Source organism: Lupinus angustifolius, chromosome LG11, assembly GCF_001865875.1.
Source record: "Lupinus angustifolius cultivar Tanjil chromosome LG11, LupAngTanjil_v1.0, whole genome shotgun sequence".
NCBI lineage: Eukaryota > Viridiplantae > Streptophyta > Magnoliopsida > Fabales > Fabaceae > Lupinus > Lupinus angustifolius.
Window position 1 is genome coordinate 11937633 of NC_032019.1, and position 25694 is coordinate 11963326.

The 25694-nt window shown below is 30.5% G+C and overlaps 5 protein-coding genes across 5 annotated transcripts; all 5 read left to right on the forward strand.

Moving 5' to 3' along the window:
* Positions 5-3043, forward strand: LOC109359727 (protein DOWNSTREAM OF FLC-like). Its single transcript, XM_019604419.1, has 2 exons — positions 5-187; positions 2691-3043. Exons 1-2 carry the CDS (start codon positions 25-27, stop codon positions 3041-3043), a joined length of 516 nt encoding a protein of 171 aa, XP_019459964.1. The 5' UTR covers positions 5-24.
* On the forward strand, positions 3080-6226 carry LOC109359728 (cleavage and polyadenylation specificity factor subunit 3-II-like). The gene is made up of 3 exons (XM_019604420.1): positions 3080-3116; positions 4428-4504; positions 5353-6226. Exons 1-3 carry the CDS (start codon positions 3080-3082, stop codon positions 5788-5790), a joined length of 552 nt encoding a protein of 183 aa, XP_019459965.1. The 3' UTR covers positions 5791-6226.
* On the forward strand, positions 9328-12366 carry LOC109359729 (protein DOWNSTREAM OF FLC-like). The gene is made up of 2 exons (XM_019604422.1): positions 9328-9510; positions 12014-12366. The coding sequence occupies exons 1-2, from the start codon at positions 9348-9350 to the stop codon at positions 12364-12366; spliced, it is 516 nt and encodes a 171-aa protein (XP_019459967.1). The 5' UTR covers positions 9328-9347.
* Positions 15216-17279, forward strand: LOC109359428 (cleavage and polyadenylation specificity factor subunit 3-II-like; the record flags this gene model as incomplete). The annotated part of the gene is made up of 2 exons (XM_019604086.1): positions 15216-15557; positions 16406-17279. Coding segments are annotated over 2 exons (780 nt in total), but the record flags the coding sequence as incomplete, so codon positions are not given.
* On the forward strand, positions 20381-23419 carry LOC109359730 (protein DOWNSTREAM OF FLC-like). The gene is made up of 2 exons (XM_019604423.1): positions 20381-20563; positions 23067-23419. The coding sequence occupies exons 1-2, from the start codon at positions 20401-20403 to the stop codon at positions 23417-23419; spliced, it is 516 nt and encodes a 171-aa protein (XP_019459968.1). The 5' UTR covers positions 20381-20400.

Genomic DNA, 25694 nt, shown 5'->3' on the forward strand with positions numbered 1-25694 from the left:
ACATTCTCTTAGAGTACTTCCATTATGGCTCTCATAATAACAACCTTTGTAGTGGTTTTGTGTGTTCTTCCTGCTATGGTTGTAGCCATTCGTTCACTCACAATGAAGCCTTTCATAGTTAAGGGTCGTGTCTATTGTGACCCTTGCCGTCTTGGTTTTGAGACTCCAATCACCACCTACATTCCTAGTAAGTACTAATCATTCATATATTTGTTGTTTTGATTTTTAAGTCAATATTTGTGAAATTATAATGCTTATAAGTGATGTTTATGTGAATGAAGTAGAACGAATGGGTAGAAACTGAAGGATAGTAGAATATATCTGAAATATGAGAACACTTCTTTGGAAGTGTTGTCCATGCACATAACTTTTGTCAGTTTTTTTTTATATACCACAATGCTTTCATTACCAATAAATGTGTTTAGTTAAATGCTTATTTGCCTGTAATTAAACGCATGTTGTTAAAACTCACTTCCTGGGCAATGAGTTATACTTTCATTTTTTAATGAGTAAATTAGACTGATATATTTTAGTGAAATTATACAAATCACCCATCACTTTTTTACACCTACACAAATCTCTCTTAGTTTTGTATTTTCATTACACTGACCACCTCTCTGTATAAGAAATAAATGTAATCTTTTAAACAAAAAATGTGATAAAACTTGTATATTATTTGGACTTGTTTACACAATATATCATGTTTTATTTAACTTAATTGCATTTATCACATTTTTTGTTTAAAAGATTACACTTCTTATTTACTATACAGGGTGGTCAGTGTAATGAAAGTATAAAACTAGGGGATGTTTGTATAGGTATAGAAAAGTGAGGGGTGGTTTGTGTAATTTTACTAGGGGTGTCAGTGTAATTTACTCTTTTTTAAATTATGATTATGGTTGTGAATAGAATTAAGTTGTACTTATTACAATTGATTATGAAAACAAAATACTGTAGTAAGTCTGACCAATACGGTCGTAATTATGATTACAATGTCATTAGAGAGACTCTGAAAATAATAATATTGTAACCATAATTTCTACTCAAGAAAGTTATTTCATATCTACTATTTTCTACCATTTTACCACAAATGATAAACAATCGTTTCCATAAAAAAATAAATTAACTTTGATTGAAAGACAAGTTTTCAGAAATTCTATGTAGTGATTGTTTATCATGATTAATAAACGAAATGATATAAAGTACTCGAGTTAGACTCAACAAGTTATGAGAAAATGTACTAAAAAATTAAAAGATAATGACATTTATAACTTTTAATTTTTATTGAAGTTACAATTTTGATCTTAAAATTACATTATAAAATATAATTTGCATCTCCACTAATGGAGTCTTTACTCAAAGTACTCACTACCGTGTAGAATATTTTTATTGAGAATGATACATTCTTTATAATTATTAGTGTTTTGAGAGACACTTCGATCTCTTTCAACTTGTTTTCCTATTATTTGTAACTTGCACTCTGCATATTATAAATATCAAATATACAATTATATATTAAATATTATAATTTGTAGTTGAATTTGTTCGACTGATGTAATTATATAATATGATGGTTAGAGTATAAGAAAGAATAAACAATTAACCAAATAACATGGATGAGGAGGGATATTGGGTTATATGGTTTTTTGGGTAAAAATTAGAAGAAAATAAGGACAAAATAGGGAACCACATATTACACCGTAGTGAGATGGTTACATTAGGTTATGATTTTATGAAGGTATATAGATATATATGGTGATAATTATACTCCTTATACAATTTATTTTTACAATATTGTAACCTTTATTGCATTATATCACCCGTTAGATATTATTACTCTTTTGTTGCTATCAGATTCCATTAGGAATGAGTTAATAAAATAGTACCGATTATCAAACTGGTTAAGGTATTGGTATAGTAGTACAGTGATTCAACCAGTAGTTCAGTAATTAAATTGTATGTCGGTTAAATCGGACATTATGTTTATATATATATAAACCTATAACAATTTTTTTTCCATATAGGTAGATACTCAAATTTATAATTCATATTCATAACCTACTTAAACTTAAACAAACAACTCTAAGTCTTTAACAAATTCAAAGTCTAAATTGCAAAACATATATCAATAAAAAAATATCACTTAACAAACGCAAAATATAAATAAATGACACAAGTTCATAACTCATCCTACAAAACAAAAATAAATTTGGAGTTTTAATATGTAACAACAAGGAGTCAAAGTTGTTTCATATCGAAGTTACATTTTTGCATCAACTCGTACCTTCAGACAGTTGACTCTAAGATTACACAAATGTCATTGAGATTACACACTAATCGTTAGGAACCAAAAGGTGTAATCTACTTATGCCTTGAAACATGTGCCTTGAAGTGTTGAAGAAGAGTTGGAAAAGAGGGGTCAATGTGTAATGAGTTTTTAAGTTTTAAAAAAAAAAATATGTATATAAACCGGTCAGTTTAGTCAAATTCTGGCCGGTTCACCGATTTGACCAGTTTTGATACTTGACCGGTTCAACATCCGTACCGTATCGGTTAGGGGTCTGGTTCACCGGTTTTCTGGTTTTCCGGTCAGCAGGGTACGGTTTTTATATCACTGTTAAAAACCAGTAACTAATCTTATTTGAAAAATTGGTTTCTTTGTTCACATTTTCTACAATGATGTTCTCCAGGTGCTGTGGTTATTCTACAATGCAAGGACAAAATTACAAATAAGATTGTGTACAAGAAACTTGTAAGGACTGACTCATCAGGATCATATACCATATTGGTTGATGCATTTCATGAAAACCAGATTTGTGATGCCAAACTTGTAACCAGGCCAATGCATCATTGCAATGAACCCACCCTAGGCCGTGACCAATCCCCTGTTATTCTCAATCGACACAATGGCATCATCACATATGATAGATTTGTTAATAATATTGGTTTCATGACCAAGGAAGTTGCATCTGATTGTGCTAAGATTCTTAGGCAGTATCAAGAGTTTGATAATGATAAGAATGAATTATCTCATTATAACTAAGAGTATGTTTGCTAGTTGGTTTCTAGAAGTTAAGAGATGGAAGAGAAAGACTTGAGACTTTCTGTCCATAAGAGTAACTCAAAAATAAATCTAAGTAGTCTAGTTGTTAATATTTTTTTTCTAATTTTTAGATCTTATCAACCTTGTTAAAGTGTTAATTAGGCTAGCATTTGAAATTTAGGACAGAATGAAGTTTTCTCTGGGCCGTGTCCCAGTCTCAGTGTGGCTGATCATTTCATCGCCTTGGTAAGCTATTTCCTACGAACTAGCTAATGAGACGTGAGCCCCAATATTTAATGTTAGCTAATTAGGAAGTGGTTGACCCACAACATGTGGAAGGAAGATTTAAGATGCAATTGATTTTTGTAGATGTGTATGGGTTTCAAATTTATTTTTAAAATCACAGATTTCAGCTTTATTTTTAAAATCACGGGTTTCGGATTTCATTGTTTTGCATAATGTGGATGGAAGTTATAATTGCGCAAGAACCTGAACCAATGTATGGCAGTCCCTTCTATACCAAAAAAAGCGATTTGCATTTTCGTGGAGTCTTTCATTTGATGAAGAACTTCTAAGCCCTTACAACCCACCCCATTGGGTCAGTACCATCAAAACAGGGCTATTATACTTTTTGTGCCAATGAATGGTTGCTTCCTACCCTTGAATCTTCTTTTGGAACCGGCTTTTTGGTTGATTTGTCGTCATGATGAGACCTGGATTTGTCTTCATCTTCCTCCAAATCTATCCCCTGTTTTGTCATCCAAGAACTAAATCGCTTGCCATCCATGTTCGATTTTATCTCAGACACTTGATTCCAAAGACTGAAGCTGTAGCCTTGTTTGCTAGTGGTTTTCTTCAGAAGCTCCATTGAATTTTTCTAGGACTCAATTCTCTGCTCCATCATGCCACAATTATTGATTCAGCATATAGGACCAATTTGTTATGAATTCAGAAAATACAGAACCTAATTTTTAGGAAAAGAAGAGAACAGTGTTGGAATAATGAGTGAATTGGAAATAACTTTGATTGATTTCAATAGTGTTCAAGGAGCCTAGTCTCCTAGAGAATTCCCCTAACAACTCTCTGAATCCTTATTTTTTTAACCAGTCCCCCTCAAATCCTAATTAATCACTATATGTTTACCTCACTAAATAATAACCATAATTAATTAATAACCACTCATTAACTTCTAACCCTAATTATTTCCCCCTTTACCCCTTCTTACATATTGTTTCCAAATTGTATCGGTTTGCGGTCTAACATCTTTGCACATTACTAAATTTAGCTTGTTAATAAGCATGTTATACCTGCTACTTTCAGAGCCTAGTTTTTAATAGTTTGAGATAACAAGCACAATTGTTTTATGAAATCCCCCCCCCCACAGTAGGACATAAATTATTGTCAGGTAAGCTCACCAAAAGTGATCTAGGTCCTGATTCAGAAAAAGATATCCATTGCCAGGTACGTACTTATCTCCTATCCATTTGTTTACCAGGTGATATATCTTCTGTACAAGCAATTCATTATTCTTAAGAACTTAAGCTTATAAACTTTCCATCTGGGTAGACAAAAAGCGTAAGCAGCTTATAAATGTAATTATCTGCCTATTGATTGAGAAATAAGATGACAAGTTTACTGAAAGCAGGAGAAAGAATCTCTTCACTTCCATCATTGATTATATTAGTCTAAATTTCTAAGAGCAAGTATATGACAAACAACTGTTATTTTGGTTCTTTCCATCTGGATAAACAAAACTGCACGTCTTTCTAACTGTTATGGTAGCTCCCCGCCCTGTTCTCCTCCTTCATGGCAGAGAATATGATGGGCAACTACAAGGATACTGCCTGTGATGTTGCTCGGTTAACCCTATGCCAGACAGGCATAATATGGTCGGTGTAGGGTGGCGTGGAAGAGCAGCCCTAGGGTTGCTTGGATCAGATTAATGCCGTGTCAGCCCACTGTACGGTTGGCCTAGGTACTCAGCCAAGAACAGGTTTCATGGGTGAAAACTAATTTTTAAGATAGTGCTCTACTTGAGCTAAATGCTTGTGTCCTCTGCTGAATTTCCTTTATCTATCACAGAATTGGTTAAAACTTCTGTTTTAGAAATAAGGGCAAGATTATATCCTAATACTATTGAAATAATGTTTCTCTTGTCTTGCAAATGCTTGGATTCCGGAAAAGGTTAATGTACATTATAAATTTTAGTATATAAACTTCACATTAAAAAGTGTAAAATACAATTTGGCGTGAAATTAAATTCATTTTATTTAGTCTTAAATAATTTGACTAATGTCTATAATTGACAGGTTCATCAATTGGCTTTCAGTCCTCACACCGATTGTAAAGGGATAATGGATCTTGTGAAATTTCTCTCCCCCAAGCATGTTATGCTAGTACATGGCGAGAAGCCTAAGATGATTTCTCTTAAAGAAAAAATTCATTCTGAATTGGGGATTCCGTGTTATTATCCTGCAAATAATGAAACCGTACGCATTCCTTCAACTCACTATGAGAATGTTGAAACATCTGACAGCTTCGTCCGAAGTTGCTCAAATCCGAACTTCAAGTTTCAGAAATGCAGTTCACTGGACACATGTAACTCTACTTTGAGTGACAGAAACTTAATGCCGGAGCTTCAAGTGAAAGATGAAAGGGTAGCAGAAGGAATTTTAGTCGTGGACAGAAACAAAAAGGCGAAGATAGTACACAAAGATGAGCTTTTGCTCACGTTGAGTGAAAAGTAGAAAAGGGTTTAGTTTGCATATTCTTGTCCTGTACATATTGAATGAATAGCTTAAATATCAAGTCCTCTTCAATCAATTCTCATATTCAAAGCTTTGTGGCCAGCATCAGATTAGAAAGCTTTCAAGGAAACTAATTTCAGCAATGGAGGATCTAAGTGCTGCAATATAGAGCACATAGTTCTGTCATATTTATGTCAGAGATCTTTATATGAATCTACAATTTGAAAGAGAATCAGTTGAAATTGATAGGTGTTGGTCATTCTATTTTTTCTTTGCAAGTGTTAGATATAGAGAATAGACTATATGCAAAATATTGTCCAATTTTTGGAAATGGATTCAATGGTGTATCTATGAGACTATGAAAACGTTCAAGGATTTGGTAATTTCAACATTTAGCAGCGAAGAGAATCATTATGATTGTTTATTTGATCCTTTACTAGTTTTATATAATTTTATAGTGATTACTTTTTAGGCAAATAGTATGGTTGTGAATAATAATTGTTTGGTGCAATCCATTAATCATATGGCTTTGGATCTTATTTATTTATTTATAAACTTGGCTTTTGAGATTAAAAGTGCAAGACGAACAAGATTCCTCTTAGTTATAGTGAATTAAGATCTATAAAAAAGAAGAAAAAACATTAAGTTCTCAATCCATATTAACTAATAAATGGTGTATATACCTTAGACATTGTATTCATTTTGGCATCAACAGATATATTCATATATTAGTACCAATTTAGAATGCCTATATTGGGATCAAACAAGTATTCAGAATACCCTTTAGTACCAAAAAAGCATTAAGATTCTTAAATTAGAGTCAAGTTCTATGATGAGTGCCACTTATTTTCTAGTTTAATTTCCACTAATAATAGTCACTCATTTACTATTATGCAATTTTTCCTAGTTATTAATATAATAACACAAATGTTAACATATTAGTGGATATATTTATAATTAATACACGGTTCATTATGGACATGGCAAGTCTCTCACATAGCCGAGGTACATATCTTTTGTAATTGGTTTTAGTAGGAAAAAAAAATGAGATTTCTGTTTTAAAATTAAAAATATAACAAACACCTGTGATAAATATTATATAGAATCAGTTTTGCATAAAATAAACTTCACATTATTGCTTATAATTATTTTCCCTTACATCATCATCCTTAAACTGAAATATCCTCATTCAGACAATTGTGTACTTGTACAACAATATAAGCCTTGGCTCAGTGCATCTTTTTGGTTCAGGTAAAAATAATTAATCGTTTATTTGTCTTCAAATTTCATTTACATGATTAATGGTTACATCATAATGAAATCAGAGTTTGGCTTCTCTCAGTTACCGGAGAGACCACTGCATAAGTAAGATTATGACTTATAGTAAGATCATAGTCATGAACTATTAGATATTTCATGGAAACAGTGCTTCATTTCTGTTCATAGGAATATGAAAGTATACAAATCACACACAGTTGGTCCAAAATTGATTGTAATGAAATATACACTTATTATTTAATCTCAACTTGCCAATAGTTGCATTTTGAATCACTAATCTAGCTGGAGCACCACCTTATGGCATGATGCCCTTTTAGCATAATCTACAAACATCAACTATTGTTGTCAATAATTAGTGTGGCAAGCTGGTAAAGTTCTGTTTCATATATTTGTGCTGTAAATTTTGCTTGACATAAATATTAAGAAGGCCAACTAGCCCTATAGTTAAGGAGGAAAGGGTGTTATATGGCATAGAGCCCAACACAAAATAAAAGGAAGAGAAATAACATCCACAAGATAATACTAAGGCACCCAACACAAAATAAGAGAAACAGAGACAAAAATATAGATAAGCTAATCGAATTGCTGCCCTACAAATACTATTGACAATTTGGGTAAAGCCCATTGGCCCGCCTGCCCCATTTATTGGACGGGTAAATCTTTAAAATGTATCAATCTGTCCTAAAAGGTTCGCCAACTTGCCCAATTCGGTCCTAGGTATTACCAACGGGCATAATGGGTGGCCTATGTGTATTATTAGATAAAATATTGAATATCATACATATAAAAGTATGTATTTTTTTTTAAATATAAGAAAGTTTATTCCATTTGCTATATATGCATTTGTATATTAAATATAAAAATACTACCATTTTCTTATTATGTATATATACTTGTATTTTGTATATTATATATATGCAAATGTATTATCCCCTTTGTATTTTATATGTAAGTTATGTACTATGTATTTTTGTATTATATTATATTTATATTTTGTATGTATTGTTCTATTAGAATGATTTTTTATTATGATAAATATATTTGTATATAAAATATATATTGTTTATTTTATATAATACGTATATAAATTTGTATTATTTTTTTAAATTTTGTTTAGGACAGCCTACAAGTCTACTCTTCCCATATTTAGGGCAGGCAAGTTATAAATGATATTTCATATTCTATTTAAAAAATATAATTATACTTGCCCTAATTTTAACAATCATTATATAGACAGAGCGACCCTAATTGCCAATACTACCTATAAATATCAATAAAAAAAATCAGCTAGAGCAAAGAAAACTTAAATTAAAATGAAACAATTAATAAAGCCACACTTCAAATGATCACCATAAATTCATCTGGATTAGTTTTATTTAAAGGGATACTAATAATTAACATAATGATACATAATAAACTGATATCATAAAAAAAAACTTTTACATATTATTATATAGACTATTTTATTTTTATTATCCACACTTACTCTTTTAATTTTATTTCATGTCTAACTTTATTACTGGTTGATATTATTTTGAAGAATTGAATAGAAATGTACAATCTGGCTTATTGATTTCTTTTTCTTACAATCAACAAGGTATATGGAAATAATGGGTAAGTATTCTTTTAAGTAAAGTCTTGAGTTTGAGTCTTGTGGATGAAAAATATCCGCTGCGAGAGTTAGCCTCACATACATGTTGAATGTTCTCGGCTCGGACAAGATTGTCTCTAGTACAAGGATACTTGTGGGAAACAAAAAAAAACAAGGTATAAGAAAATAATTTATGCTTGAATTAATTAAAGGTTAATTTTGCAATAAATATTACCTCATGTTTTAAAAACAAAGAAACGTAATTAATATGTTTAGCAGTATTTTCTTATATTATCCTTCATCTCTCTATAACATGATAGTCTTTCACTTCTACTCATCATCCATATCTCTTTTATTAACTAAGTAATGATATAGTTATAACTAAAACAACTTTTCTCTTCATAAAAACACATATTTATGAACAGTATTTAAAAACAATTAATAGATAAGTAGCAACTTCCTATGAACAAAAAAAATTACAATAACAAAATAAGTTGTGTTTTGTTGTCAGAGTAGCTCTTCTCGGAGAATAAAGCTCAACGTTTTAAATTTGACTGTGTTTTCAAGTTATTATACCTTCTTATGACGTGTAAGGTTTGAATAGCAAAGTACAAAACCATGCATTAATTGTTTTTCAATAACTCAACATAAAAAATCTTCTTTGACATTCTCTTAGAGTACTTCCATTATGGCTCTCATAATAACAACCTTTGTAGTGGTTTTGTGTGTTCTTCCTGCTATGGTTGTAGCCATTCGTTCACTCACAATGAAGCCTTTCATAGTTAAGGGTCGTGTCTATTGTGACCCTTGCCGTCTTGGTTTTGAGACTCCAATCACCACCTACATTCCTAGTAAGTACTAATCATTCATATATTTGTTGTTTTGATTTTTAAGTCAATATTTGTGAAATTATAATGCTTATAAGTGATGTTTATGTGAATGAAGTAGAACGAATGGGTAGAAACTGAAGGATAGTAGAATATATCTGAAATATGAGAACACTTCTTTGGAAGTGTTGTCCATGCACATAACTTTTGTCAGTTTTTTTTTATATACCACAATGCTTTCATTACCAATAAATGTGTTTAGTTAAATGCTTATTTGCCTGTAATTAAACGCATGTTGTTAAAACTCACTTCCTGGGCAATGAGTTATACTTTCATTTTTTAATGAGTAAATTAGACTGATATATTTTAGTGAAATTATACAAATCACCCATCACTTTTTTACACCTACACAAATCTCTCTTAGTTTTGTATTTTCATTACACTGACCACCTCTCTGTATAAGAAATAAATGTAATCTTTTAAACAAAAAATGTGATAAAACTTGTATATTATTTGGACTTGTTTACACAATATATCATGTTTTATTTAACTTAATTGCATTTATCACATTTTTTGTTTAAAAGATTACACTTCTTATTTACTATACAGGGTGGTCAGTGTAATGAAAGTATAAAACTAGGGGATGTTTGTATAGGTATAGAAAAGTGAGGGGTGGTTTGTGTAATTTTACTAGGGGTGTCAGTGTAATTTACTCTTTTTTAAATTATGATTATGGTTGTGAATAGAATTAAGTTGTACTTATTACAATTGATTATGAAAACAAAATACTGTAGTAAGTCTGACCAATACGGTCGTAATTATGATTACAATGTCATTAGAGAGACTCTGAAAATAATAATATTGTAACCATAATTTCTACTCAAGAAAGTTATTTCATATCTACTATTTTCTACCATTTTACCACAAATGATAAACAATCGTTTCCATAAAAAAATAAATTAACTTTGATTGAAAGACAAGTTTTCAGAAATTCTATGTAGTGATTGTTTATCATGATTAATAAACGAAATGATATAAAGTACTCGAGTTAGACTCAACAAGTTATGAGAAAATGTACTAAAAAATTAAAAGATAATGACATTTATAACTTTTAATTTTTATTGAAGTTACAATTTTGATCTTAAAATTACATTATAAAATATAATTTGCATCTCCACTAATGGAGTCTTTACTCAAAGTACTCACTACCGTGTAGAATATTTTTATTGAGAATGATACATTCTTTATAATTATTAGTGTTTTGAGAGACACTTCGATCTCTTTCAACTTGTTTTCCTATTATTTGTAACTTGCACTCTGCATATTATAAATATCAAATATACAATTATATATTAAATATTATAATTTGTAGTTGAATTTGTTCGACTGATGTAATTATATAATATGATGGTTAGAGTATAAGAAAGAATAAACAATTAACCAAATAACATGGATGAGGAGGGATATTGGGTTATATGGTTTTTTGGGTAAAAATTAGAAGAAAATAAGGACAAAATAGGGAACCACATATTACACCGTAGTGAGATGGTTACATTAGGTTATGATTTTATGAAGGTATATAGATATATATGGTGATAATTATACTCCTTATACAATTTATTTTTACAATATTGTAACCTTTATTGCATTATATCACCCGTTAGATATTATTACTCTTTTGTTGCTATCAGATTCCATTAGGAATGAGTTAATAAAATAGTACCGATTATCAAACTGGTTAAGGTATTGGTATAGTAGTACAGTGATTCAACCAGTAGTTCAGTAATTAAATTGTATGTCGGTTAAATCGGACATTATGTTTATATATATATAAACCTATAACAATTTTTTTTCCATATAGGTAGATACTCAAATTTATAATTCATATTCATAACCTACTTAAACTTAAACAAACAACTCTAAGTCTTTAACAAATTCAAAGTCTAAATTGCAAAACATATATCAATAAAAAAATATCACTTAACAAACGCAAAATATAAATAAATGACACAAGTTCATAACTCATCCTACAAAACAAAAATAAATTTGGAGTTTTAATATGTAACAACAAGGAGTCAAAGTTGTTTCATATCGAAGTTACATTTTTGCATCAACTCGTACCTTCAGACAGTTGACTCTAAGATTACACAAATGTCATTGAGATTACACACTAATCGTTAGGAACCAAAAGGTGTAATCTACTTATGCCTTGAAACATGTGCCTTGAAGTGTTGAAGAAGAGTTGGAAAAGAGGGGTCAATGTGTAATGAGTTTTTAAGTTTTAAAAAAAAAAATATGTATATAAACCGGTCAGTTTAGTCAAATTCTGGCCGGTTCACCGATTTGACCAGTTTTGATACTTGACCGGTTCAACATCCGTACCGTATCGGTTAGGGGTCTGGTTCACCGGTTTTCTGGTTTTCCGGTCAGCAGGGTACGGTTTTTATATCACTGTTAAAAACCAGTAACTAATCTTATTTGAAAAATTGGTTTCTTTGTTCACATTTTCTACAATGATGTTCTCCAGGTGCTGTGGTTATTCTACAATGCAAGGACAAAATTACAAATAAGATTGTGTACAAGAAACTTGTAAGGACTGACTCATCAGGATCATATACCATATTGGTTGATGCATTTCATGAAAACCAGATTTGTGATGCCAAACTTGTAACCAGGCCAATGCATCATTGCAATGAACCCACCCTAGGCCGTGACCAATCCCCTGTTATTCTCAATCGACACAATGGCATCATCACATATGATAGATTTGTTAATAATATTGGTTTCATGACCAAGGAAGTTGCATCTGATTGTGCTAAGATTCTTAGGCAGTATCAAGAGTTTGATAATGATAAGAATGAATTATCTCATTATAACTAAGAGTATGTTTGCTAGTTGGTTTCTAGAAGTTAAGAGATGGAAGAGAAAGACTTGAGACTTTCTGTCCATAAGAGTAACTCAAAAATAAATCTAAGTAGTCTAGTTGTTAATATTTTTTTTCTAATTTTTAGATCTTATCAACCTTGTTAAAGTGTTAATTAGGCTAGCATTTGAAATTTAGGACAGAATGTTAAAGTGTTAATTAGGCTAGCATTTGAAATTTAGGACAGAATGTTATGGACCCTACTGAATTGTATGATTTGAGGAAGTTGCTTCTTTGGTCTAGAGGATTTTTTTTCACTCACTAGTCAATCTTGTTTCTATGTAATAAGCTATTTTCTTTTATATTTAGTGAATGTTTCTTCTACATGAAAATTAGTAGGAAATGATTGATGGAAAATGGGAATGCAATTATAAGTAATTCTCCATGAAAGATTAGCATTGATGTTAGAAATGGGAATATAAGTAGCATGAGAATGAGAGTTACCAACATAAAAAGAATATGGACTAAATGAAGTGACGGATCTTCACAAAAGTCTAAGGATATTATTAAATTTAATTACAAAAGTTTTGGGCTTTTTCTATTGACAAACTACATTTGAAACCAAAATATTAAACTGATTTTACATACCCATTATCACTTTGAGGCCTTTGAAATCAAAATATTAAAGTGATTTTACATATCTAATATCATTTTCATAGCAAACTATATGATCAGAGACACTCTAACAAGAGACTCTACGAATAATTGTATAATTATTTTGAAAGGTTATCTTGTAAAATCTCAAGTATAAGTACTCCCACAACCCTTTCTAAACTTTGCCCTTGTCCCTGATATGGTCAACTACATATATGATTATTATTACAAACTTCTACATTTGGGTCATAAAATCATAAATTTTACACTTCATGACTCAACGACAAAAGCTAAAAAAAAGTATCACTAATTATGTGGTTGAGTCATAAATGTGTAAATTTGCACTTTCATTAACAAATGTGGAAGTTAAAACAATTGCATTTCGGGATAGGAAATTGCATATCCATGGAATCTGAAATTGTTGTTGTGAAGCAAAAATCATCATAGAAATAATTGTTGAAGAAGAAAAGCACACTAAGCCTCTCTTTGGTAGAGGAGAATTAGAATGAAGAGAAAAATGTGGGAGAAATTGAAGATAAATATAAATTTTCCCCTATTTAGTTATGAAGAGAGAAAGGAGAATGAAAAGTATGTGGGCTCACCATAAATTCTTTCTCTCCTACCTTTAAACCATAATATAATCTTTTTCTTGTTATTTTCAATCTAACCAAATAAAAGGTTAAGAGAAGAAAATATCTATTTTTCTTCATTTTCTCTCATTCTTCTCTTATACCAAATGTCACCAAATCTACTTCATTTCTCTTTCTCACATGTAAGGCAACACAAGGAAACACACATAGATGATTAAACAATTCTAATATACAATTAGGATTGAGTAGAGGTGGGGTAAATTTTATTCCTTACCCGACCCGAAATGTTAACTGGGTCATTTTTATGGACCTGGGTCCGGTCCTAGATCCGAAGTCGATCAGGTTAGTATTCGAATTTGAACCCGACCCCAGACCCAACTAAATATAATGCACAATCCTTTTAGATAAAGTCTTCTTGATATTATTTATTATTATGGATATATAATTTGACAATATGTATATTTTCCCAAATATTTTGCAAATATGTATATTTGTTGATTAACTTTAATAGTCAATCATTAATTATTCGGGTTAAGCTTTAATTACCTCTAAGATTATCTCGACATATTATGCAATTATTCTTTTGTGATTATCTTATTTATTTTAGTTACTTGAGATAAAATAAAATTTTATTATTTTGATAAGGATAACATTCAAAATTATTTTAAGTAGAACATTAACCACATTTGTTACTACAAAATATATGTGGTGAGTGGGGAGGGAACAACAACAAAACTATAAGTATTAGATGACAATTAAGAGAGGGGTGGGAGTGAATTAGTTGTTGGGAGAAATGACTGATTTTTCTGCTTAAGATATCAAAGTATTTATGCATCAGATTGTTGATGCATAAGTAAACCAAGTAAAGCAATAATAAAATCACAAAAATAGAGTAGAAGAAAAAGAGTACACAGAGAATTTTATACTGGTTCGCCTTCTTGTTCACCAAATGTTACATCCAGTACTCTTACCATACGAGATTTTTTCACTAGATAATTTGAGTTGCAATTACAAATTCTCTCCCCAAGACTCTTGTACCTTACACACTCACAACTATCTATCCTTGAAAAACACTTGTTCCAAGTGAACTATTTTCCCTTTATCAACATACCATTGTGATAAAAAGTTTACAACAAGATGAAGAATGTATCAATGGAGGGATTGCCTTTACAAATTTTGACAATGCTATAATTTGCAATCATTTTATGACAATATATACTTAATAAACAATGCTCTTATATCTTTGGAAGTTTAGAACATAAGCACTTAAACCAACTTCAGAAAATCTGAACGTTTGGGAACAAAGTTGGAAAATAATGAAGAAAATTGTTTCATTAAGTTCAGAGAATTTCGTGTATGATTTGTGTTTATGAATTGAATATCTTAATACCTTTAAATAGGCTTTCAATCAGCCAAGGTAATCTTCCATGAAGAAGAGACACGATTGGAATGAAACCCATTCACTTTGGTTAAAAGTTGTTCATTCAAATTTGAAAATCTGGTTTCCAACAACTATGTTATGATTCTTTCCAATCCCTTTCTCTTTGATTAGGAGAATTTGGAAGTTATTGAGGTTTTTTTATAGGAGAGTTCCTTATTAGTCTGGGAGTCCAGTTTTTTGAGGCGTCAATAGCCTTGTTATTGGTTTCCAATATCAAGATTTTGCTTGGTCTCTTTATATTCAGCTTCTTCATTTTGTGGCTTTATATTTCTACATTATCTCAACCTTCCCCCATTCCTTTTCCAGTCTTTCTCAGATTTCCCGTTCTTTTCAAGAGAAAGTTATACTTGAATGTATCCTATTTTATATATTGCAGTTTAGATATCAATTGTGTTTTATAAATCCATTAATTTGTTATTCTTGTAGCTTTTGTGTGGCTGGAACAGTAGGACATAAATTATTGTCAGGTAAGCTCACCAAAAGTGATCTAGGTCCTGATTCAGAAAAAGATATCCATTGCCAGGTACGTACTTATCTCCTATCCATTTGTTTACCAGGTGATATATCTTCTGTACAAGCAATTCATTATTCTTAAGAACTTAAGCTTATAAACTTTCCATCTGGGTAGACAAAAAGCGTAAGCAGCTTATAAATGTAATTATCTGCCTATTGATTGAGAAATAAGATGACAAGTTTACTGAAAGCAGGAGAAAGAATCTCTTCACTTCCATCATTGATTATATTAGTCTAAATTTCTAAGAGCAAGTATATGACAAACAACTGTTATTTTGGTTCTTTCCATCTGGATAAACAAAACTGCACGTCTTTCTAACTGTTATGGTAGCTCCCCGCCCTGTTCTCCTCCTTCATGGCAGAGAATATGATGGGCAACTACAAGGATACTGCCTGTGATGTTGCTCGGTTAACCCTATGCCAGACAGGCATAATATGGTCGGTGTAGGGTGGCGTGGAAGAGCAGCCCTAGGGTTGCTTGGATCAGATTAATGCCGTGTCAGCCCACTGTACGGTTGGCCTAGGTACTCAGCCAAGAACAGGTTTCATGGGTGAAAACTAATTTTTAAGATAGTGCTCTACTTGAGCTAAATGCTTGTGTCCTCTGCTGAATTTCCTTTATCTATCACAGAATTGGTTAAAACTTCTGTTTTAGAAATAAGGGCAAGATTATATCCTAATACTATTGAAATAATGTTTCTCTTGTCTTGCAAATGCTTGGATTCCGGAAAAGGTTAATGTACATTATAAATTTTAGTATATAAACTTCACATTAAAAAGTGTAAAATACAATTTGGCGTGAAATTAAATTCATTTTATTTAGTCTTAAATAATTTGACTAATGTCTATAATTGACAGGTTCATCAATTGGCTTTCAGTCCTCACACCGATTGTAAAGGGATAATGGATCTTGTGAAATTTCTCTCCCCCAAGCATGTTATGCTAGTACATGGCGAGAAGCCTAAGATGATTTCTCTTAAAGAAAAAATTCATTCTGAATTGGGGATTCCGTGTTATTATCCTGCAAATAATGAAACCGTACGCATTCCTTCAACTCACTATGAGAATGTTGAAACATCTGACAGCTTCGTCCGAAGTTGCTCAAATCCGAACTTCAAGTTTCAGAAATGCAGTTCACTGGACACATGTAACTCTACTTTGAGTGACAGAAACTTAATGCCGGAGCTTCAAGTGAAAGATGAAAGGGTAGCAGAAGGAATTTTAGTCGTGGACAGAAACAAAAAGGCGAAGATAGTACACAAAGATGAGCTTTTGCTCACGTTGAGTGAAAAGTAGAAAAGGGTTTAGTTTGCATATTCTTGTCCTGTACATATTGAATGAATAGCTTAAATATCAAGTCCTCTTCAATCAATTCTCATATTCAAAGCTTTGTGGCCAGCATCAGATTAGAAAGCTTTCAAGGAAACTAATTTCAGCAATGGAGGATCTAAGTGCTGCAATATAGAGCACATAGTTCTGTCATATTTATGTCAGAGATCTTTATATGAATCTACAATTTGAAAGAGAATCAGTTGAAATTGATAGGTGTTGGTCATTCTATTTTTTCTTTGCAAGTGTTAGATATAGAGAATAGACTATATGCAAAATATTGTCCAATTTTTGGAAATGGATTCAATGGTGTATCTATGAGACTATGAAAACGTTCAAGGATTTGGTAATTTCAACATTTAGCAGCGAAGAGAATCATTATGATTGTTTATTTGATCCTTTACTAGTTTTATATAATTTTATAGTGATTACTTTTTAGGCAAATAGTATGGTTGTGAATAATAATTGTTTGGTGCAATCCATTAATCATATGGCTTTGGATCTTATTTATTTATTTATAAACTTGGCTTTTGAGATTAAAAGTGCAAGACGAACAAGATTCCTCTTAGTTATAGTGAATTAAGATCTATAAAAAAGAAGAAAAAACATTAAGTTCTCAATCCATATTAACTAATAAATGGTGTATATACCTTAGACATTGTATTCATTTTGGCATCAACAGATATATTCATATATTAGTACCAATTTAGAATGCCTATATTGGGATCAAACAAGTATTCAGAATACCCTTTAGTACCAAAAAAGCATTAAGATTCTTAAATTAGAGTCAAGTTCTATGATGAGTGCCACTTATTTTCTAGTTTAATTTCCACTAATAATAGTCACTCATTTACTATTATGCAATTTTTCCTAGTTATTAATATAATAACACAAATGTTAACATATTAGTGGATATATTTATAATTAATACACGGTTCATTATGGACATGGCAAGTCTCTCACATAGCCGAGGTACATATCTTTTGTAATTGGTTTTAGTAGGAAAAAAAAATGAGATTTCTGTTTTAAAATTAAAAATATAACAAACACCTGTGATAAATATTATATAGAATCAGTTTTGCATAAAATAAACTTCACATTATTGCTTATAATTATTTTCCCTTACATCATCATCCTTAAACTGAAATATCCTCATTCAGACAATTGTGTACTTGTACAACAATATAAGCCTTGGCTCAGTGCATCTTTTTGGTTCAGGTAAAAATAATTAATCGTTTATTTGTCTTCAAATTTCATTTACATGATTAATGGTTACATCATAATGAAATCAGAGTTTGGCTTCTCTCAGTTACCGGAGAGACCACTGCATAAGTAAGATTATGACTTATAGTAAGATCATAGTCATGAACTATTAGATATTTCATGGAAACAGTGCTTCATTTCTGTTCATAGGAATATGAAAGTATACAAATCACACACAGTTGGTCCAAAATTGATTGTAATGAAATATACACTTATTATTTAATCTCAACTTGCCAATAGTTGCATTTTGAATCACTAATCTAGCTGGAGCACCACCTTATGGCATGATGCCCTTTTAGCATAATCTACAAACATCAACTATTGTTGTCAATAATTAGTGTGGCAAGCTGGTAAAGTTCTGTTTCATATATTTGTGCTGTAAATTTTGCTTGACATAAATATTAAGAAGGCCAACTAGCCCTATAGTTAAGGAGGAAAGGGTGTTATATGGCATAGAGCCCAACACAAAATAAAAGGAAGAGAAATAACATCCACAAGATAATACTAAGGCACCCAACACAAAATAAGAGAAACAGAGACAAAAATATAGATAAGCTAATCGAATTGCTGCCCTACAAATACTATTGACAATTTGGGTAAAGCCCATTGGCCCGCCTGCCCCATTTATTGGACGGGTAAATCTTTAAAATGTATCAATCTGTCCTAAAAGGTTCGCCAACTTGCCCAATTCGGTCCTAGGTATTACCAACGGGCATAATGGGTGGCCTATGTGTATTATTAGATAAAATATTGAATATCATACATATAAAAGTATGTATTTTTTTTTAAATATAAGAAAGTTTATTCCATTTGCTATATATGCATTTGTATATTAAATATAAAAATACTACCATTTTCTTATTATGTATATATACTTGTATTTTGTATATTATATATATGCAAATGTATTATCCCCTTTGTATTTTATATGTAAGTTATGTACTATGTATTTTTGTATTATATTATATTTATATTTTGTATGTATTGTTCTATTAGAATGATTTTTTATTATGATAAATATATTTGTATATAAAATATATATTGTTTATTTTATATAATACGTATATAAATTTGTATTATTTTTTTAAATTTTGTTTAGGACAGCCTACAAGTCTACTCTTCCCATATTTAGGGCAGGCAAGTTATAAATGATATTTCATATTCTATTTAAAAAATATAATTATACTTGCCCTAATTTTAACAATCATTATATAGACAGAGCGACCCTAATTGCCAATACTACCTATAAATATCAATAAAAAAAATCAGCTAGAGCAAAGAAAACTTAAATTAAAATGAAACAATTAATAAAGCCACACTTCAAATGATCACCATAAATTCATCTGGATTAGTTTTATTTAAAGGGATACTAATAATTAACATAATGATACATAATAAACTGATATCATAAAAAAAAACTTTTACATATTATTATATAGACTATTTTATTTTTATTATCCACACTTACTCTTTTAATTTTATTTCATGTCTAACTTTATTACTGGTTGATATTATTTTGAAGAATTGAATAGAAATGTACAATCTGGCTTATTGATTTCTTTTTCTTACAATCAACAAGGTATATGGAAATAATGGGTAAGTATTCTTTTAAGTAAAGTCTTGAGTTTGAGTCTTGTGGATGAAAAATATCCGCTGCGAGAGTTAGCCTCACATACATGTTGAATGTTCTCGGCTCGGACAAGATTGTCTCTAGTACAAGGATACTTGTGGGAAACAAAAAAAAACAAGGTATAAGAAAATAATTTATGCTTGAATTAATTAAAGGTTAATTTTGCAATAAATATTACCTCATGTTTTAAAAACAAAGAAACGTAATTAATATGTTTAGCAGTATTTTCTTATATTATCCTTCATCTCTCTATAACATGATAGTCTTTCACTTCTACTCATCATCCATATCTCTTTTATTAACTAAGTAATGATATAGTTATAACTAAAACAACTTTTCTCTTCATAAAAACACATATTTATGAACAGTATTTAAAAACAATTAATAGATAAGTAGCAACTTCCTATGAACAAAAAAAATTACAATAACAAAATAAGTTGTGTTTTGTTGTCAGAGTAGCTCTTCTCGGAGAATAAAGCTCAACGTTTTAAATTTGACTGTGTTTTCAAGTTATTATACCTTCTTATGACGTGTAAGGTTTGAATAGCAAAGTACAAAACCATGCATTAATTGTTTTTCAATAACTCAACATAAAAAATCTTCTTTGACATTCTCTTAGAGTACTTCCATTATGGCTCTCATAATAACAACCTTTGTAGTGGTTTTGTGTGTTCTTCCTGCTATGGTTGTAGCCATTCGTTCACTCACAATGAAGCCTTTCATAGTTAAGGGTCGTGTCTATTGTGACCCTTGCCGTCTTGGTTTTGAGACTCCAATCACCACCTACATTCCTAGTAAGTACTAATCATTCATATATTTGTTGTTTTGATTTTTAAGTCAATATTTGTGAAATTATAATGCTTATAAGTGATGTTTATGTGAATGAAGTAGAACGAATGGGTAGAAACTGAAGGATAGTAGAATATATCTGAAATATGAGAACACTTCTTTGGAAGTGTTGTCCATGCACATAACTTTTGTCAGTTTTTTTTTATATACCACAATGCTTTCATTACCAATAAATGTGTTTAGTTAAATGCTTATTTGCCTGTAATTAAACGCATGTTGTTAAAACTCACTTCCTGGGCAATGAGTTATACTTTCATTTTTTAATGAGTAAATTAGACTGATATATTTTAGTGAAATTATACAAATCACCCATCACTTTTTTACACCTACACAAATCTCTCTTAGTTTTGTATTTTCATTACACTGACCACCTCTCTGTATAAGAAATAAATGTAATCTTTTAAACAAAAAATGTGATAAAACTTGTATATTATTTGGACTTGTTTACACAATATATCATGTTTTATTTAACTTAATTGCATTTATCACATTTTTTGTTTAAAAGATTACACTTCTTATTTACTATACAGGGTGGTCAGTGTAATGAAAGTATAAAACTAGGGGATGTTTGTATAGGTATAGAAAAGTGAGGGGTGGTTTGTGTAATTTTACTAGGGGTGTCAGTGTAATTTACTCTTTTTTAAATTATGATTATGGTTGTGAATAGAATTAAGTTGTACTTATTACAATTGATTATGAAAACAAAATACTGTAGTAAGTCTGACCAATACGGTCGTAATTATGATTACAATGTCATTAGAGAGACTCTGAAAATAATAATATTGTAACCATAATTTCTACTCAAGAAAGTTATTTCATATCTACTATTTTCTACCATTTTACCACAAATGATAAACAATCGTTTCCATAAAAAAATAAATTAACTTTGATTGAAAGACAAGTTTTCAGAAATTCTATGTAGTGATTGTTTATCATGATTAATAAACGAAATGATATAAAGTACTCGAGTTAGACTCAACAAGTTATGAGAAAATGTACTAAAAAATTAAAAGATAATGACATTTATAACTTTTAATTTTTATTGAAGTTACAATTTTGATCTTAAAATTACATTATAAAATATAATTTGCATCTCCACTAATGGAGTCTTTACTCAAAGTACTCACTACCGTGTAGAATATTTTTATTGAGAATGATACATTCTTTATAATTATTAGTGTTTTGAGAGACACTTCGATCTCTTTCAACTTGTTTTCCTATTATTTGTAACTTGCACTCTGCATATTATAAATATCAAATATACAATTATATATTAAATATTATAATTTGTAGTTGAATTTGTTCGACTGATGTAATTATATAATATGATGGTTAGAGTATAAGAAAGAATAAACAATTAACCAAATAACATGGATGAGGAGGGATATTGGGTTATATGGTTTTTTGGGTAAAAATTAGAAGAAAATAAGGACAAAATAGGGAACCACATATTACACCGTAGTGAGATGGTTACATTAGGTTATGATTTTATGAAGGTATATAGATATATATGGTGATAATTATACTCCTTATACAATTTATTTTTACAATATTGTAACCTTTATTGCATTATATCACCCGTTAGATATTATTACTCTTTTGTTGCTATCAGATTCCATTAGGAATGAGTTAATAAAATAGTACCGATTATCAAACTGGTTAAGGTATTGGTATAGTAGTACAGTGATTCAACCAGTAGTTCAGTAATTAAATTGTATGTCGGTTAAATCGGACATTATGTTTATATATATATAAACCTATAACAATTTTTTTTCCATATAGGTAGATACTCAAATTTATAATTCATATTCATAACCTACTTAAACTTAAACAAACAACTCTAAGTCTTTAACAAATTCAAAGTCTAAATTGCAAAACATATATCAATAAAAAAATATCACTTAACAAACGCAAAATATAAATAAATGACACAAGTTCATAACTCATCCTACAAAACAAAAATAAATTTGGAGTTTTAATATGTAACAACAAGGAGTCAAAGTTGTTTCATATCGAAGTTACATTTTTGCATCAACTCGTACCTTCAGACAGTTGACTCTAAGATTACACAAATGTCATTGAGATTACACACTAATCGTTAGGAACCAAAAGGTGTAATCTACTTATGCCTTGAAACATGTGCCTTGAAGTGTTGAAGAAGAGTTGGAAAAGAGGGGTCAATGTGTAATGAGTTTTTAAGTTTTAAAAAAAAAAATATGTATATAAACCGGTCAGTTTAGTCAAATTCTGGCCGGTTCACCGATTTGACCAGTTTTGATACTTGACCGGTTCAACATCCGTACCGTATCGGTTAGGGGTCTGGTTCACCGGTTTTCTGGTCTTCCGGTCAGCAGGGTACGGTTTTTATATCACTGTTAAAAACCAGTAACTAATCTTATTTGAAAAATTGGTTTCTTTGTTCACATTTTCTACAATGATGTTCTCCAGGTGCTGTGGTTATTCTACAATGCAAGGACAAAATTACAAATAAGATTGTGTACAAGAAACTTGTAAGGACTGACTCATCAGGATCATATACCATATTGGTTGATGCATTTCATGAAAACCAGATTTGTGATGCCAAACTTGTAACCAGGCCAATGCATCATTGCAATGAACCCACCCTAGGCCGTGACCAATCCCCTGTTATTCTCAATCGACACAATGGCATCATCACATATGATAGATTTGTTAATAATATTGGTTTCATGACCAAGGAAGTTGCATCTGATTGTGCTAAGATTCTTAGGCAGTATCAAGAGTTTGATAATGATAAGAATGAATTATCTCATTATAACTAAGAGTATGTTTGCTAGTTGGTTTCTAGAAGTTAAGAGATGGAAGAGAAAGACTTGAGACTTTCTGTCCATAAGAGTAACTCAAAAATAAATCTAAGTAGTCTAGTTGTTAATATTTTTTTTCTAATTTTTAGATCTTATCAACCTTGTTAAAGTGTTAATTAGGCTAGCATTTGAAATTTAGGACAGAATGTTAAAGTGTTAATTAGGCTAGCATTTGAAATTTAGGACAGAATGTTATGGACCCTACTGAATTGTATGATTTGAGGAAGTTGCTTCTTTGGTCTAGAGGATTTTTTTTCACTCACTAGTCAATCTTGTTTCTATGTAATAAGCTATTTTCTTTTATATTTAGTGAATGTTTCTTCTACATGAAAATTAGTAGGAAATGATTGATGGAAAATGGGAATGCAATTATAAGTAATTCTCCATGAAAGATTAGCATTGATGTTAGAAATGGGAATATAAGTAGCATGAGAATGAGAGTTACCAACATAAAAAGAATATGGACTAAATGAAGTGACGGATCTTCACAAAAGTCTAAGGATATTATTAAATTTAATTACAAAAGTTTTGGGCTTTTTCTATTGACAAACTACATTTGAAACCAAAATATTAAACTGATTTTACATACCCATTATCACTTTGAGGCCTTTGAAATCAAAATATTAAAGTGATTTTACATATCTAATATCATTTTCATAGCAAACTATATGATCAGAGACACTCTAACAAGAGACTCTACGAATAATTGTATAATTATTTTGAAAGGTTATCTTGTAAAATCTCAAGTATAAGTACTCCCACAACCCTTTCTAAACTTTGCCCTTGTCCCTGATATGGTCAACTACATATATGATTATTATTACAAACTTCTACATTTGGGTCATAAAATCATAAATTTTACACTTCATGACTCAACGACAAAAGCTAAAAAAAAGTATCACTAATTATGTGGTTGAGTCATAAATGTGTAAATTTGCACTTTCATTAACAAATGTGGAAGTTAAAACAATTGCATTTCGGGATAGGAAATTGCATATCCATGGAATCTGAAATTGTTGTTGTGAAGCAAAAATCATCATAGAAATAATTGTTGAAGAAGAAAAGCACACTAAGCCTCTCTTTGGTAGAGGAGAATTAGAATGAAGAGAAAAATGTGGGAGAAATTGAAGATAAATATAAATTTTCCCCTATTTAGTTATGAAGAGAGAAAGGAGAATGAAAAGTATGTGGGCTCACCATAAATTCTTTCTCTCCTACCTTTAAACCATAATATAATCTTTTTCTTGTTATTTTCAATCTAACCAAATAAAAGGTTAAGAGAAGAAAATATCTATTTTTCTTCATTTTCTCTCATTCTTCTCTTATACCAAATGTCACCAAATCTACTTCATTTCTCTTTCTCACATGTAAGGCAACACAAGGAAACACACATAGATGATTAAACAATTCTAATATACAATTAGGATTGAGTAGAGGTGGGGTAAATTTTATTCCTTACCCGACCCGAAATGTTAACTGGGTCATTTTTATGGACCTGGGTCCGGTCCTAGATCCGAAGTCGATCAGGTTAGTATTCGAATTTGAACCCGACCCCAGACCCAACTAAATATAATGCACAATCCTTTTAGATAAAGTCTTCTTGATATTATTTATTATTATGGATATATAATTTGACAATATGTATATTTTCCCAAATATTTTGCAAATATGTATATTTGTTGATTAACTTTAATAGTCAATCATTAATTATTCGGGTTAAGCTTTAATTACCTCTAAGATTATCTCGACATATTATGCAATTATTCTTTTGTGATTATCTTATTTATTTTAGTTACTTGAGATAAAATAAAATTTTATTATTTTGATAAGGATAACATTCAAAATTATTTTAAGTAGAACATTAACCACATTTGTTACTACAAAATATATGTGGTGAGTGGGGAGGGAACAACAACAAAACTATAAGTATTAGATGACAATTAAGAGAGGGGTGGGAGTGAATTAGTTGTTGGGAGAAATGACTGATTTTTCTGCTTAAGATATCAAAGTATTTATGCATCAGATTGTTGATGCATAAGTAAACCAAGTAAAGCAATAATAAAATCACAAAAATAGAGTAGAAGAAAAAGAGTACACAGAGAATTTTATACTGGTTCGCCTTCTTGTTCACCAAATGTTACATCCAGTACTCTTACCATACGAGATTTTTTCACTAGATAATTTGAGTTGCAATTACAAATTCTCTCCCCAAGACTCTTGTACCTTACACACT

Coding starts and splice junctions, on each gene's coding strand:
- LOC109359727 (XM_019604419.1), top strand. CDS start 25: ATGGCTCTCATAATAACAACCTTTGTAGTGGTTTTGTGTGTTCTTCCT. Junction 188..2,690: donor AATCACCACCTACATTCCTA/GTAAGTACTAAT, acceptor GATGTTCTCCAG/GTGCTGTGGTTATTCTACAA.
- LOC109359728 (XM_019604420.1), top strand. CDS start 3,080: ATGGAAGAGAAAGACTTGAGACTTTCTGTCCATAAGA. Junction 3,117..4,427: donor GAGACTTTCTGTCCATAAGA/GTAACTCAAAAA, acceptor CCCCCCCCACAG/TAGGACATAAATTATTGTCA. Junction 4,505..5,352: donor AAAAAGATATCCATTGCCAG/GTACGTACTTAT, acceptor TATAATTGACAG/GTTCATCAATTGGCTTTCAG.
- LOC109359729 (XM_019604422.1), top strand. CDS start 9,348: ATGGCTCTCATAATAACAACCTTTGTAGTGGTTTTGTGTGTTCTTCCT. Junction 9,511..12,013: donor AATCACCACCTACATTCCTA/GTAAGTACTAAT, acceptor GATGTTCTCCAG/GTGCTGTGGTTATTCTACAA.
- LOC109359730 (XM_019604423.1), top strand. CDS start 20,401: ATGGCTCTCATAATAACAACCTTTGTAGTGGTTTTGTGTGTTCTTCCT. Junction 20,564..23,066: donor AATCACCACCTACATTCCTA/GTAAGTACTAAT, acceptor GATGTTCTCCAG/GTGCTGTGGTTATTCTACAA.